Source organism: Nipponia nippon, unplaced genomic scaffold (assembly GCF_047370975.1).
Source record: "Nipponia nippon isolate SJK-2023a ecotype South Korea unplaced genomic scaffold, ASM4737097v1 scaffold_1, whole genome shotgun sequence".
NCBI classification, from domain to species: Eukaryota; Metazoa; Chordata; class Aves; order Pelecaniformes; family Threskiornithidae; genus Nipponia; species Nipponia nippon.
Genome location: NW_028262290.1, coordinates 67083224 through 67099276, shown reverse-complemented (window position 1 = coordinate 67099276; position 16053 = coordinate 67083224). Strand labels below are relative to the sequence as shown.

At 41.7% G+C, this 16053-nt stretch overlaps 1 protein-coding gene across 1 annotated transcript in view; it reads right to left on the bottom strand.

Annotated features, from left to right (window-relative positions):
- AHRR (aryl hydrocarbon receptor repressor) overlaps positions 1-16053 on the bottom strand; it is an 83997-nt gene that overhangs the window by 19284 nt on the left and 48660 nt on the right. The window contains exon 4 of the mRNA XM_087736571.1: positions 8422-8522. Within this exon, the coding sequence (XP_087592697.1) occupies positions 8422-8522 (101 nt within the window). The remainder of the gene's footprint in view (positions 1-8421; positions 8523-16053) is intronic.

The following is a 16053-nucleotide window of genomic DNA, read 5'->3' as shown; positions in this document are numbered from 1 at the left end:
GCAAGTGTGAATTCTGCTATTAGTGTGTTACGCTGACCCAGAGAGGCGAGCAACGCTTTCTCTAATTTAGATATGAAGTGGATGACAGTGGATCAGTCTGGAAAGAGGTAAGGATGGAAAGTTAGAGACAACTCCTCTAACCAGCAGCAACATCTGCAAATCTTAAGCTGAGTTACAGACGAGAAGAACCCCTCCCCAAGGCCCTTCCGCAAGCCCCTGCTTAGGTTTGAGCAGACATTTGTTTTCTTATTGCTAAAAAAAGCCCAGTCTCAGTTACTGGAGAATTCTGGGGGCATTGCAGTACTGGGAGGAGGGGGAAAGGTGTAAAACACGTTGGGGAAAAGGCCTGCTGTTTGTTGGCCACCATCAGCTTTTGCAGCGAGGAATTCCTGGAAGAACCGCAATTACAATGGGATACAAACACTATCTCATTTTTCTTTTTTCTACTCATGAAATGTCAGGGACAGTTAAAATCAGAATGATAGTGATTTCTCTTGAAGTTCTTGGAACAGGAACAGAACTATTTGAAGGGTGCCTATCTGTCCTCCTGTCTCCAAATCAATACTATATCCTTGCTAATAGGAAAAAGTACATTTAAAGGTCAACATCATGCTTTTTAATAGCATTTTTCTTTTCAGTTCAAACCCATCAAAGAGCATATTCAAGTTTTACTAACTGAGGTAGGCAAAAGTAAAATTGAAATGTACTCAATATTTCTAGTAAAATACGTAAGTTTTCCTTTTGAAACCTTCATAATGACAAAACAAAATCACTGCAAATTTGCAAAAATTCTTAAGACAACACACAGTCTTGCCTGAACCTGCTTTCTTGCTCATCACGTCACCTTACTGAGAAGATAGCAAGGCTGCAGCTCATTAGCTTTCCTGAGTTGAGAATGAGAAATATACTGGAAGCAAGTGTCATCTGTAAATACAGATTAGGCTACTAATTTATAATTTCACTTCAATCGGTTGAAGACCAGTTAAACAATGTAAGATTGCAATTATCTATAATAACAGACAGGCATTATTTAAAGTGTATTTCTGTTTCTTTGGAGGGTTTTTTTTACAATACATGACTTTGCCATCTTCAAAAACGGGACACTTCCCCAAAAGCAAAGAAACTTGTGTGGAAGGAACAGCGTGTTATGATTGCCTTCATTACTTGAATGCAAGAAGTCCGGTTCTAGTAGCAGACTAAATCCCGATGCATCTATAAGACGCAGCGCTCCCATTCAGATATTGAACCTATTGATTGGCGAGAACGGTTGCCAAGGGTTAGCTCTGAAGTCAGTGAGAAAAAAGCCTAACTGGGCTGAAACGGGAGAATATGTTTTGTTGGGGAGGAAGTCACGTGGCCACTGGACCGTCTCCAGAGGCACCGAAATAGCCTGAGCAGGAACAGAGGAAGCGGCTGCGAAAAGTGAGCTCGGGTGGAGTTGGCTGTGATGAACAGTCTGGAGACAGCAACAGTGATCTTAAATTCGGATCCACATCTGGTCTGTGCCCAAAGCTTATCGATTCTTTACCTTAACGCTGCTGATGTACAGCTTCTCCGTTCACTGGTACACCTAAAATTTCTCACCTAGGCCTCCTCATATGACGGCAGGTTTGCCTCTGCCCCGACAAATGGCAGCCAACTTTTCTGATGCCAGTGCAAACCAGAGAGGATGCTGTCTCTCCTCGCTGCACACCTGCGGTGGCTGCCTGCTCCCCCTTCTCTATCACATTAAACATAAGCTGCTTGTCCTGATTTTCTGATTTGCTCACAGCTTGCTCCCCCTTCAATTATAATCTGTTATTTCATGTTGGAGAAGCTAAGTGCTAACTCTCATCAGTCCAACATGTTACCCCTGCCCATATGCAAGATTTGAAAACAAGCACTTGATGGTGTTTCCCATTTTGCTAAAAGGCTCCATGCAAGCCGCTGCAGGGGTAACTGATTTTTCTCCTTCAAATCCCTCCTTAAAACTCTTGCAAAAGTCCTGGCAAAGGTCGAGCTGCTCATACACTATGAGTACTGGCAATCGTGGTTACCATTTCTTTCATTATTTCCACACACTGTGTTGCCCATGGAAATGCATCTTTCATCACTTGTCTCATATTTAGGCTGCAAATCTGAAGGGAGGGGATCACATCTTTTTGTTTTGCTCTGCCCCTCTGTCAAGCTGGAGGGTGCCACCGCCTGTATTCCAGAAACCTCAGTGCTGTGGCAGCATCCTGATTGTTACAGTCGTAACAGTAGCACTAAGGACTGGAGGAGAGAGCAAATGGTATTTAGAGGTCACAGGCTTTTCTGTCCAGATTTGTTTGAGAAGAAAAAAAAAAAAAAAGAAGAAAGGAATAAGCGAGAACATTAGTTATTTGTTTAAAGGGCAACAGAAAGGATATTTTTTGCACAAAGTTGTGGCCATGCCAAATTTCAAGTCTGGATTTTAGAAATATGCCTATTTGCAAAGAAAAAAAAAAGGGACCAGGGCCTCTGAAATGTTCCTTTGTGTTTTGCCTGTGCCTGGCAAGAAGAAAGTGAATGTACGCATGTGATAAAATGGCAAGTTACTCCTGACCCCATTTATGGCTTTTTTTTTTTTTATGGATAAATTCTCTGTAAGTCATCCCAAGTGACTAATGTCAGCTTAAATCATGTCATCTGAATTACTGGGAGAAGGTTCATGTTTGAAAACAAAAGAAAGCAAAAGGGTTGTTTGGGTAACTTTTAAAAGTTGTATTAACAGAAAAATAAAATGCACTGAGACTATGAGCTTTTTATGAGGACTTCCTATTTTGATGGCCCCATTTTAAACCAGTAGATTAAAAGGTGAAGCACTGTATCATCATCTAAAAGGATTTACTTCAGGCCTGTACTGAGAGTCAGCACCATTGGAAGCTGAAAAGGGATTCAAGACCAGAATAAATCAAAAAAACTCTCTCTCCCAGCTTTTGATTTCCGAAGTCCGTGCCTTGGTCATAGCCCTGTATAACAACCACGCACTTTTGTCTGACTCCCAATTTTCCTTTTCAAGTTTAAATTAAAAAATAACAGGAAGAGTAAAGTCTCTTGCTCTCAGACTGAAATTCAAACTGGAGTACCTTTTTGAAGAGCACAGTTTTATCAAGTACTGATTACATAAATCAGTTTGGAAGGAGGAAGTGGAATTAGACTAACAAGTTTAAAAAAATTACAGGAAACCAAGTGGGAAAAGGGTTTCCTATGTTATTTCCTCATGCAGAGTGAAGAACAGCACCAATAGGATGTTTTCTAATGTATCATTTTCCAACTCCCTTGGAATGAAACTTGAACTCTAGTTCAAGCTGTTAGTAGAGGCCACCTGGAAATACCTTTCAGTGCCAAGATGTGCACATACACCTCTCTGTTCAAAGTAACTCCCAGAAACCGTATTATTTGCAGCCACTTTTCAGGTAACGACATAATGCTAAATAATATGCTTCAAGCTTGCATTGTATCAAATCCTGAATCCTTTACTTTGATAAAAAGTCTGACTTTCATTGCTTTTGATTAAGAAGACTTGGGCTCTATTTGGTATTAAAGCTACGGAAAAAAAGTCTCGCTGACTTCAATGGGAACTACCAAGCAAGAACCAAAATTTCCTATTCACGATAGTGCCCAAATCTGTGATATGGAACTAAGAAATAGTATATATATATTATATATATAATATATAGACTTGTCTGTGTGGTACACTGCTTATACCTGATTATTCTATCGCTTTGCACCAACAGTCAATTCCAAGCACAAATGCTGCTGGTTCAGTAGCTCGATACCTGAATTGCCTCACTAGTCATGTTACTTACAACTCAAATCAGCAAAATTCATCTGCTAAATGGTAGAAGAAAAGCGCGCCTACAAAACACGGAACCTCAGTTTGAAAAATCCAACTTTAGATGATTACATAGTTAATGTAATAAAGCTAAGATTATTGATACCAGTGGAGAATTATAAGGGCCATACCACCAAAACTAGTTTTCACTGTTTTTCTCCACTTCTGAAGACAGACATGATTTTGAAGAAGTTATTGCTTTTCCTTTTAAATAAAAGACCATATGTCTGTGATTTTAAGATTTTTTTTTTAAGATGCCAGGCATCTGACAGTCTTTGTCTAAAAATTTAAATAAGTAAGTTGTAATTGTAGTACTCTTTAGGAAGGGTGGAGAATGAGACCTTTGCCATAGATTAATATACAAAATGTTATTAATTTGCTTTTTCTGCCATTGGTGAAAACTAAAAGGTCTGTCCTGTGTTTGGCCAGAAGAAACGAAGTGTCTTTCATATGCAGGAGGAGATTCCAAAGCATTCGGCAGCCTGCTGCTAAGCATATACACTGGGTGCACGGGTCTCCTGGGCAGTCTCCTGACATGTGAAAACGAATGAAGATTGGCGTAGTTACCACCAGATGCTCCGGAAGGGTGGGGTGGGCTGCAGAACCAGGGAGGTGCAGATGTTCCCATTGAAAGAGCAGTTGATTTCGGCATCGGAGCAATGCTCTGGAGGCTTTCGTAAGGGAGCCTGTTGTCACTATGAACTATGTACAGAAAAGTAGGCTATGGGTTTTTTCTCTTCAGCGCGCAGACATGTTGAGCCTGCAGCCACCCTTCTGGGTTGTAATTCAAATTATGCCTGAAAGGTTCTTGCATTTCTTGCTCCCAAGCACAGGTTTTATAGTGAGATAGCAATCAAATCCAATACCTTGTTATTCAGCCATATGTCATTATTTGTTTTCAGCAGGAAAAAGGTAACTTGGGCATGCATAGCTAACTATCTCTGCTCAGGAAGAGTAAATGTACAGTGTCACTGAATAAGAAATACCAGGATAGTATGATGACTGGCATCTTCAGTGCAGCCATAAAGAAAACCATGAGACAAAACCACAGAAATGTGATTCTTGTGCCCTGAAGCCTGAAGAGTAGAGGAGCCATGTGGAAATCTGCCTGTGCACTGGGCAAAAGAGTGGCTTGGAACATTCTGAAAACAACATGGACCTTCCCTGAAAGAGTGCGAGCTGCCAGTGAGCACGGAAATGACAAAACAGGCCAGGTCTGGCCTTTATCAGCATTCATCAGCAAGATGGGGCATGACAGAACCAGGCAGTCTTGCTCCATTAGCATCTGTTTGGGAGCTGCCTGGATCATCCAGATTTCTTTTTAATTTTTGTGACATTTTGGATATAAAACACTATTTTCACACCTGTAAAGAATTATATCCCGTACATCTGGAGACAGAGATACCATAAATCCTATGCTACAGCCTACAACAGCAGAATAGAAGACCAAAAGACATAACAAAGAAGGAAAGAAAGCCCATCGAGACATGTCCTTCAGCAGCAAGTGTTGAGATAGAAATTTGAACATCAGTGATTCTTCCATAACGAGCAGAAAAACTGCAGAAGCAACTGTGAGGGGGTCGATAACGTCCAAGTGACAATTTTAGCAGGGTGCTGCTTAGTATATGGCTGACGATTACGCAAGAAGCAGTGGTGATGATGGAGCCGCTGCCCGACTGCATGTCATTGAGAAAACAAGTCCAGAGAGGGCCTCCCTCTTGGCAACGGACATTTCATTCTTCCACTAGGATAGTATAACACGTGAAAATTACACATGCATTTGGGATGAGGAATTACCTGCACAACAGTGTAGACTCTGAGCCTGGGCTTGAGACTGTGAGTGCAGCATAGCTGGGGGGAAGAGCAGGAGGTGGCTAGCAGCCATGAGATGATTATTGCAATCAAGGCTATTGCCTAGATACCCACTAGTGATTCATTCTTATTTTTCCAAGTCACCGTTTTATTGTGTTTCTCCACCCCATCACCCCATAAATTCTATCTGGATATATTGACTGCCAATACAGTTTATTTTCCCACTTTCCTGGTTATAGGTTTGGCCCCGTGTTCTTTAAGTATTCAATAACAAGCTTCAGAAACTGAACTGGCCCTCTTCTGCCAGAAGGCACACGGCACAAGGGTTGCAATACCACCTGTCTTGGAAAATATTTTGAAAGTGCAAAGTTAAAAATCATTACTGCAGTCAAACAGTCTGAAGTCTCCAAGGAGAGCAAAGATTGCAAGAATGGGCTACACTCAAAAAGACCATTAATAAAATTGGACTTTGGTTCTTAGAGCTTTGTCTGCCTTCCCTCCAAAGGGAAACAAAGAGGGCACAAAAAGACTCTCTTATCCAGAAGGAGTGATCTTAAAACACTGGAAGAAATTATTTATTTAGATACCTGCTGTGCTCCACTAAAAAGTCTTTGATAAACTGCTATCATTGTTTATTCCATGATTGCTGATGAAAGCTATTTGATTATAGCTGTAAAAAATCTCTATAAAATCTTAAATAAAAAACACATGTTGTGGCAGAGGCCTTTAGAAATAAAAAACATTTTAAACATACTTCGAAGGCAGCCTAATTCCATTGTTTTCTTTCAAGCTGAAAGGCGAAGTACTGCATTATTCCAAGACTCGAGAGTCACAGATACATTATTTACCAGTAATTAAAGTTCTTGTTATTCCATATTTCTATCTATACATAGAGCACAGTGATCGTACCCACTAGGAAAAAAAAAATGCAATTATCCCTGATTTTCCATTAACATTGCAGTCAGGGACCGTATTATTCACACATATTTTGGTGATTCAGATTATTCTGGTTTGTATTATATAAAGCATCTAGGAGAGGTTGCGCAGCGCAAGGTGGTGTCACGAGAAGGAAAGCGGCTTTTGACAGCTGAAAAATATCTTTTGAGAGCCAATAAAGTGGCCAGATTCACAAACCAATATACAAAGCACAGCAACCACCAGCACGATGGTTTGCTTCTCCTTGGAAGGAATCACAGCTCCGACTATTTAATTAAAACCCCACAGTCTCTAATAATCAACATAGTGAATTTGGTTGAACAACACAAAAAAACCACTTTTCTTCACATGCCATGGCCACTGAATGAGCATCTGAGCCAAACTCAATCCCCAGGGAACATTCCCAGCAAGGCCTAAGGAAAATTCACTCTCTTATTCTAGGTCAGACATGCCCATAAATAAAGCCTGGTGAATACCTTCATGTTAACATGCACTTAATCATCTAGTTAATGATCCACATTAAGTACAATCCAGGATAAAATATCTCCCATATATTCAAAAGGAATGTGACTCTACATACCCTGTAGTAAGCAGACCATTAGCATATTCAGTTGTATTAGCCTCTTGTAACCTACCTGAAATCACATATCGGTGTTCTCTCCATGTGCTCCTAGCAGTAGGGCTACTGTTTGAAGATCCTTAGTGATTATAACTTGTGGGCATCTAATATACACCCAACAAAACATAGACTAAAGATAGTCCTCATTAAAAATTAGATACTCACCATATTTATCATTTATTGTACGCCTTGTACTCCCTATTCATTGAGAATGGAAATGATTGCAAATAATACCTGACAGCCGAACATCTCATTTTGGCACTAGCACTAACTAATCAGATGCCTCTCTGCTACTTGCTTTGAAATAAAAAATTAAAATCTTCTAAAGTATTAAGAGGAAGGAAAGCAGGGTGCCAGTTTCCATTCCATAGACTTGAATGACTTATGATATTGGATCCCATGATAAAATGTCTTTTTTCTTTAATAGTATACAACATTTATTTGCTGGAGGCTACTATTTAATTTACATTTACTTGTATCTCAGAGTTGTGATTAAAAAACAACTTTTATACCATGAATATTATCCTATCCAAAACAACTATACATAGGTAGTGTTAATCACACAGGAATTTCCAAGGACCTCAGTGTATAAAAGGCATTATTACATCATGTGTTTGAAATGCAGATGTATCTGGGATGGACTGCTGTGCTCTAGCTGGTTCAGTAGTTCACAGCAGTATTAATTCTTCATCCAGATTAATGGATCCAATTCTCAGTAACAGTATGGCCCCTTATGCTGCTCTGCCAACATAAAGTCATCCTAAAGGGGATAAAAATACATAGAAGGAATAACTTCTGCACACACGGCTTCCCTCAGAGCACAGAGCTGAGGAAGTAGGATAAATTAAAATACCCCAGAATAATCTTAACTCAGATCAGAAACCAGGCAAGCTCCTGTTGGCATCCTCAAAATATGGGCCAAGTAAAATAAACCTCTGCTATCACTCCAAGTGAAAAAGAACTGTGAACTGGCCCACTGGAGTTCACTGGTCATTTCAAGGATGTAGGGGTGCAAGGTACAATTGCCCAAACAGAGACTGACCGGGACTATCACGACTGCCAGTTTTGCTCTTTCAAGAAGCACTCACAAGTGTGATTCTTGAATGACTCACACCAAGGCCGACCGTTTGTTCAAAGCTGCCACAAAGCATTAATCTGAATATATGATCAAACTGAAGAAATGAGAGCCAGAGAAGACAGCGTTTTTTTCACTCACTTCTAGTAGAAGTCCACCTTCTTGTACAGCAGTCTTGTTAGATACATTGTCTTCTTTTATTGTTTGGCCAACTTGCTTCTTAAAGTGCTTTTCTTGGATGGCTGTTGGAAAGAGTTATCAATTTAGAAATCATAACGATTAGGGCCGCTAGACTAAAATTCTTATTTAGGCACTTAACATGCATTGATTTAGTTGGGAGTTACTGTCTTTGTGGTCTGGATCTCAGTTACTGACAACTTTCTTTTGCTGTGAGGGAGATAGATACATATTTGGCAGTCCAGATGTTTTTTTATATGAAATATCTATCACATTTTTTATTGAACATATTTTTTGCATTAGTGTACTCTACATAAAGCAACAACCAAAACCCACAGGAAAGAAACAAAAGAAAGCTAGCAAGTTGGTTTGTATATAAAAATATGTATTATGACAATATAAAGAAATGCCTATATAGCTCAGAAGACAAGGGACTGAAATAAGTTTCTTATCTTCAGTGCTGACCTTCTTGGCATCAGATTATTTTCAGTCTCACTTTACCCTATTCACTTCTACAAGTCTGAGCCTGACTGTAAGATTCAAGGGAATGTTCTTAAACTGTTTCATTTTTAAACAGAGGTTTAAAGTTTGTTTTTAGCAGGTCATTTAGTACATGAAATTAACTAAAATCTCTCACTATAGATTAAAATTGTATATATTTTTCCTAATAATAATTAAAACCTTCATGGAAGTCAAAACTGGTGAGTGCTCTTCCTGCACATGGGTTATCATTGCTTGATCTGAAATATCTTTGAATACTCAGATTAAAGTCTTCATATCGATACATCCCACGGAAAAATCCCTGAAATACAATCCCATTTCTGGGGATAATGAAAGAATTTCTGAGAAGGCTGACATCACTTGATACAGTGGGCCTCTGCATCATCTAGGGAGTATGATAGGAACCTGTCTTTATCATTTGGTCAGTAAAAATTAAGGTGTCAGCTTCATTCTTACTGCCCCATCCCAGAGACGGGTCATACAAATATCCTGGTAACAAACAGAGATTCAGTTTTCTGTTTGTTCTCCTTTCCACGGAAAGAATGAGAGAGGAGAGCATACCAGTGAGATTAGCTGGGACATTTGATACACATTGTCCCTTCCAGCTAAAGGAGAGCTGGAGCAGCCACAGCCAGAGATGGTTAATAATCCAAAAAAAGAAGGGTTGAGACGGACAAGAATAGTTTATACCAAATCAGAATAAGAAGAGGAGACAGCCAGCGAGCCTCTAGTGCTCCTGAGCTTGTTGCTAAAAGTCATGACAATGAGATTTAAATTTTTAGTAAGATACCGAATTAAGAAAACGGTCTACATTTTTAGATGGCTTGAATAATACTTGTTGCAAATGACTGAGGATATGATCTAAATGGAGTCACTTCCTTTCCAAAGGGCTGTGCAAGAGCCCCTTATCAATATAACAGCCCAGTGAGGGCCTGTTGCAAGATATATCAGCATTTTACAACAGATGATGGCAACACAGAACCACACTGACGGAATATTCGTGATGTTTTTTAGCTTACATAGTAAATATTTGCCACCAGTGATAATGTCGGTCATTACCCCAAAGCAATCATCTCAAACGTATAATTAGATGTAATAAATCCCTCCCCTGGGCACGGGAAAACACATCAGGAAAATCCCAAGCTGCCTAAAACATATCCCTACCCATGTTTTCCAGCCAAAACAATGTTGTGATTTCAGACTTGTAAGCTAGGCTGCTATGAACGGGATATACAGATTCTTCAATCTGCATTTGCATTTTGGTATACCTTTTGAACTAATTGGAAAAGGTTGCTTTTCCCCCACCCCGATCAGCCAAGCCTTGTTACGCCTGTCCATAAGAACAGACATATGGACACTCGTGACAATAATTTTGAAAAGCCCAGCCCCTATTCCAATGGCCTCTTCCAGAGCCTCCCCCCTCAGAAAAGATGTTTTTGTAATTACTGACATGGTGGTTTGCAGTCTTTGTGCAGGTTAAAGGACAGACAGGGAGGGGTGAGAGGAAACGAAGGTTTATTTTTTTGATGCGTTCTTTTGGTGTTGTGAAAATTCCACCAGTTCGAACTTCATCGTTAGTGGAAACTATTATTTTACCCGACTGAGCGGGCCAGAGCTCCCTGCCTGTTTGTTAGCCTTCAGGCTCACACAAACACAGCAGCAGAAGCACAAGAGATGTTTGTTCCGCAGCTCGTCTGGCTACTATAAATTCCATCTCCAAATGGAAAGTATTTTAATGTTATTTTGCTGGCTAGCGTTACCCGTATGTTAGGCCACACACATCCGTTTCATAACATACCCCGCTCACTGGCCTGGACTGCAAGGGGACCCATTGCACCATCGGAGACGAATGACCCCCGTCGCACCAAGAAGCAGGAGCTCCTCAGAGACGGGGACGTTTGTTCCTCGCACCTGAGGCAGCAGAGCCGCTGCTCACTGTTCACGCTTGTTCTGCCTCCCTGCGCTGGAAATACTCTATTAACCCACCCAGGGCTTGGCTGATACTGCAGTGGCAGCTCAGAAGAGGTACTACTGCTGGTGATAGCCTGTCACTCAGAGAAAGCACAGCAAGAAAGGCAGAAAACCACACAGACCTCCAGAATGAATGAGGAGGAGGACAAGCAAGACATGACAGGGTGAGGAGGGAAAATTGCAAGATATTATCTGACTAGGCAGAAAAATAGAGAAAAGAAAACAGAGCAGTTTAACAATACCCCTGTCACTACCAAGAATCAAGTGGGAGAACTGAAGGAAAGTAAGCATTGCTTGTGACGGGCGCTTGATAGCAAGGGCCCTGACGCCAAGACAGCTGTGATCAGACTTAGACGTTACATAAAATGATGGCCCTCCGGAGCAAAGGTGAAGCCTACGATGATGAAAACAAATGAAAGGCTGGAGAATGCAGGAGTACTGTCTCTAGTAGGCAGGGAGGAGCAAACTGTGGAAAGATAAAAAATAACAAACAGCAAAGGATGACTCAGTGACCTGAGGGGAAAACTTCTGGCTGCTGGAGTTCCCATAGATCAAGAATGGGGCAAAAAAAAAAAACTGATATTGCAGGCAATCTGATGAATGCTGCTGGCTGTAAAAAGCTGGAAAGTTTCAGCTTTATGGAGCCTTGTACTGCTTTCTATGGGAGAGGCAACTCTTTGGACTAGATTGCCAGCAATTCAGTGTAGAGCGCTCACCTACTAGGTTCACAACTGGCAAACTGAAGAGATGGAAAGCAGGAACAGCAGAGACCTTTTTCGGAGCACAGCTTATCTAGCCTGCGCTTCCAGAACACGAAATAAAACAGAAGATGGAGCTGTTCTGCCAAAGAAGATGAATGAGCGTATTGATACCATAGGGTGATAAATACAAGATACACATGTACCAGGGCTGCCAGTTTTGCAAGGTCATGCAGTCATGGTGCAATTCCAGGCAACATTAAAAACCCACAAGTTTGGAAACGCTGGGTCCTACAGAAGGACAACACTGTGGATATATACAGGGCAGGGGGCAAGGGGGCTAGGAGGAGGAAGAGGAGGGATTAAAAAATGAAGAAAAATGGCCATTGCAGTTTCCTGAAGGAAAGGTCAAAGATCCGAGGACATTGTTCCAATTTCTGATCTGGAAGTGGTGAAAGGAGTGGAAGCCAAAAAATAATGTAGAGTTAGAATTGACAGTTAATTAATAGAGGAAAAAAAGTCCACAAAAGGGATTATAAGTTTGGCTGAAGGAGTATGGGACTCTCTCAGACAGTGCTGCTGAGCCTTTCACAGCTGCACGCTCTCTCCCCAGCACGCTGTAAAAAGCTGAGATCTCTTTTGAGCCTCCAGTTCTGATACGAGCATCGCTATCTGCGTTTGCAAACCCCTTGGCTTGAAAACCAAATCTGGAATATTGTAAAGAAGAGAAAAGCTGCCTGACACTTTCAAGTCTATGGAAGCATCATGAAACCAGCCGTTCCCTTTCCCTCAGAAATAACAGAACATTTATTCATTGCAGAATACTCTTTAGTTCAGAGGGATGGAAATTTCAGGACTCTCATAAAACCGTACTTTTTAAACCCATAGGATTACATTCTCCAAAATGTTTCTGTACCCCTTCCTGCACAAGCACAACTTCTTTCTTCAGAAAATAATTAGAAAAATACCTGCCAAGCTAAACTCTGTAACAAAGTAACGCGTGGTCAAACTGTACCCCAGCCAGCCCAGGGGCCTTGCCCTGCTCAGGCTACCTGCGTCAAGCAACAGCACAGGATAGAAATGAGCAGTGAAGGGATGCTGTTTCTTATCTGAACACCTCGCCTGCGTTCGTTTGAGGTGTAAGAAGGGGACAGTACTGTCTTCTTCAGACTCGGTATGATGTGGGCGTATCAGTTTCAAGCCTTTCTATGAGGAGTACCTGTGAGACCATTTCTCTCCAGTGATGCCCAGGGGATAAATTGTTTCTTAAAATGGGCAGATGAACATACCTGAATCTAGCTTGCAGATTCAGAGGTACTGCTTTATGCATATGAGTCTTACTTTTGGTAACTGTTACTTGAAAGGAAGTGAAAACAGGGTCTTTCTTCCTGGATCTTCTAGCTGCCGGAAGAATCAGCTATGCGGGTTACCCTGAATGCTAAGAAAACAAAACAAAACAACTAGGAAACACTTGGTGTGAGCAATCCTGCTTAACAAACCTACAGCTATGAACTGAAATGGTCTATTTCCTCTTGCTGCGTTACAGAGAACACCAAGTGACAAAAAGGACAGCGCTCACTAGATGCATGCTGAAATTAAAAAAGATACAACCTACAGAAGTTATTATACGTTGCCGAATGATATGAAAGGGATGTTTGCACTCTGAAATGCCACAACAGACAGGTTGCACAAACGCTTCGGGAAAGAAAGCAGCACTAAAATGCACCCTCTGAATAGAAGATGTATGGTGCTCAGTCCTGTTGCGGAGGCTACCAGAATGCCAGATGAAATTATGCTAGCAATAATGCAAAGTTTTTCTTCCCGACTTAGTGGTTTTCTCAGTCTGCTTCTTCTTAAGAGATGCTTTGAAATCTGACTGCCCTTTGAAGTTTCTCGAGTACAGCATGACATTTATTTAAGGTATAAACCGAACTGTTTGCTTTCCAGATCCCGTCCCCTCTTTCCTTCAGAACCACTCTTCCCCTTTCCCAGCGAGCCTCGTCCATTTTTCCCCACGCACGAGCGGGGCATCAAAGAGATGCCACCGCCCGGCAGCCTTCCTCTCCCGCAGCCCTTGCGCAGAGCTGGTGGGGCCACCTCGCCCCCCTGGGACCCCAGCCCGTGTCCCACCCCCGTCCGGAGGAGCTCTTTTAGGAAGGGGAGGCGAAGGGGAGGAGAAGTCCCTGCTGCGGAGGAGGCAGACTGCTGACTAACCCCAGCCCCGCTGTCACGCAAGCCTCGCCGCCTGTCAATCTCCCGGCGGCTCTGACAGGGGCCTGGCGCCCGTTCAAACCCTTGCGTGCGAGCAGACGAGCCGCATTACCCTATGAAGTATTTCATAATAACAACAGCTGTTAAATATTGATGACTCCTGGCAAGCGCTGAATGCTTTTTGAGAAGGTTAAGCCTTCGTGTAATGGAACCTAATTCCTCATTATACACTGTATCAGATATCTGGAAGTTGCCTAAAAAAAGCAAAGGGGCTTAAAGTAAAGGATCAGAAAATAACTCTCGTGCAGCAGGGAGAGGGGAGAAAACCCACAGTGCGAGAGGTGAGGAGTGTTTCCCTGAAGTCAAATCCTTTCGCAAACAGTAAAAAATGCTGCCGGAGCAATCATCAAAACGGTTGGTTTCGCTATTTTCCACTGGACAGTTTTGTGTTTTTAGAAATTATTGCAGATGAGAGAAACTTTCTAAAACGGTGATCCAGCTGCCACTGCTGTCTGTGTATGTAAGAGTACACATGGAAATTATTTCTACAGAAAAACTTAAAAAAGAGGGAGAAAGCTTGCATTCCTATAGTTTTTCTACAAACTGAGAGATCCGGCTTGTTAGAAGATTTAGTGGTGATCAGACAAGATATTAAGGCTGAGATCTCAGAGAGGGTTTCCAGCAGGGAAGAAAGGGAGAAGGGTGAGCCTCTTGCCTTGGGCAAGTCCTGCTGTGGTCTCCTCCAGTTCCCAGAAGAAATCCCCCCTCTTCCTCACACTGCCCTCTAAAACCCGTCAGTCCTATCTTTTCCCTCTTGACCTAACTGTTAAGCAAGGTGGTGTCAGGAAGGGAATCAGTTTGGGGTAGGAGTTCACAATCGACAGACTGAGTCTTTGGGACAGAGCTGGCGTGACGCCAGGGCAGGCAGTACTGGAGTCCAGCAAAAAGGCAGCATCAGAGTCGGGGTGCGGGAGAAAGAGACGAGACACAAACCGAGGACTTCTTGGGGAGGCAACCAAGTCAGGGTATTTTTTTCTTGCATGTGAAAAAGAGGTCTGTGTGCCTTTGGGGAACACAATTTCGATGAGGCAAGCTGAGAAGCTGAAAACAATTACCTGCTTGTGTTCAAGTTGTGCTGCGGAGCAAGGAGTTGTGTGAAGCTTTAGGAAAGTATTTTACCTGTGGGGAACCCAGGACTATTTATTGAGTTGGAATAGGGAATCACGGAAGCTTAGGGAGTTGTAGGTTGGAAGGGACCTCTGAAGGTCATCTGATCTACCCCACTCTGATCAAAATAGAGCTAATTTCAGTTAAGCAGGTTGCGCAGGGCTTTTGCTGAATATCCCCAGTAATGGACATTTCACATTCCCTCCAGGAAAATTTTCATTGTTTAATTACAAACAGGATTAATTTTGTAAGGTAAGAGTTGCTTATGGTTTTAGGTGAATGAGCATTAGGATAAGTTCTGGATGGACCCTTTCTGTTTCCATAATTCTTCATCCATAAAATGTGTAGAATAATTTAAGAAATGCTGAGAATGGTTAAGTGGCTGTCATGAAAAGTGTGTGTATACGGAGAATATGTGAATTAAGTTATTACATATTCTTACAATGTTTTTTGATGGTTTATTCTATCTGTATCTCGCACAACCAGCTCACAAGAAACCACACCGGTATGTCACGTTTTTCTGTAGTCTGGGACTGTAACATCTCCCTTATTCCATAACTTCTGAGGGATCACAGATCCAAAGAAAAGCTGGGCCTCCGTGCAAAACGCAATTGTGTGCTAACTATACAAGCAACAGACTCAAGAGAACTTGTCTAGAAAGCACATTTCCTCTCTGCAGCTTAATGCTGCAACCTTTCTGTCTTCATATGACTCAACAGATGATCCCCCCAACAGACAACCCCACGTTGCGCATTGGCAAGGAAGATATTTTAGGGATCTGTTTGCATCACTGTGAGTAAATATTTGAGTTATCAGTTGGTCTGGTAGACTATATTGACTATAAGACTGCCAAAGCCATGCAGTCCTCCTAAATTATCCTGAGATATAAGACTTATTCCAAGTAATTGTCTTCTGTTTCGTCTTCATAATTCCATCTGATTACCTACTGCTTTAAATATGATGATTTGTTGATGGGAACGTATTGACTTATAGGTTCAGTCCTAGGGCCTTAATTTTATCCCTGTATTATTCCCTTCTTAGTTTAATT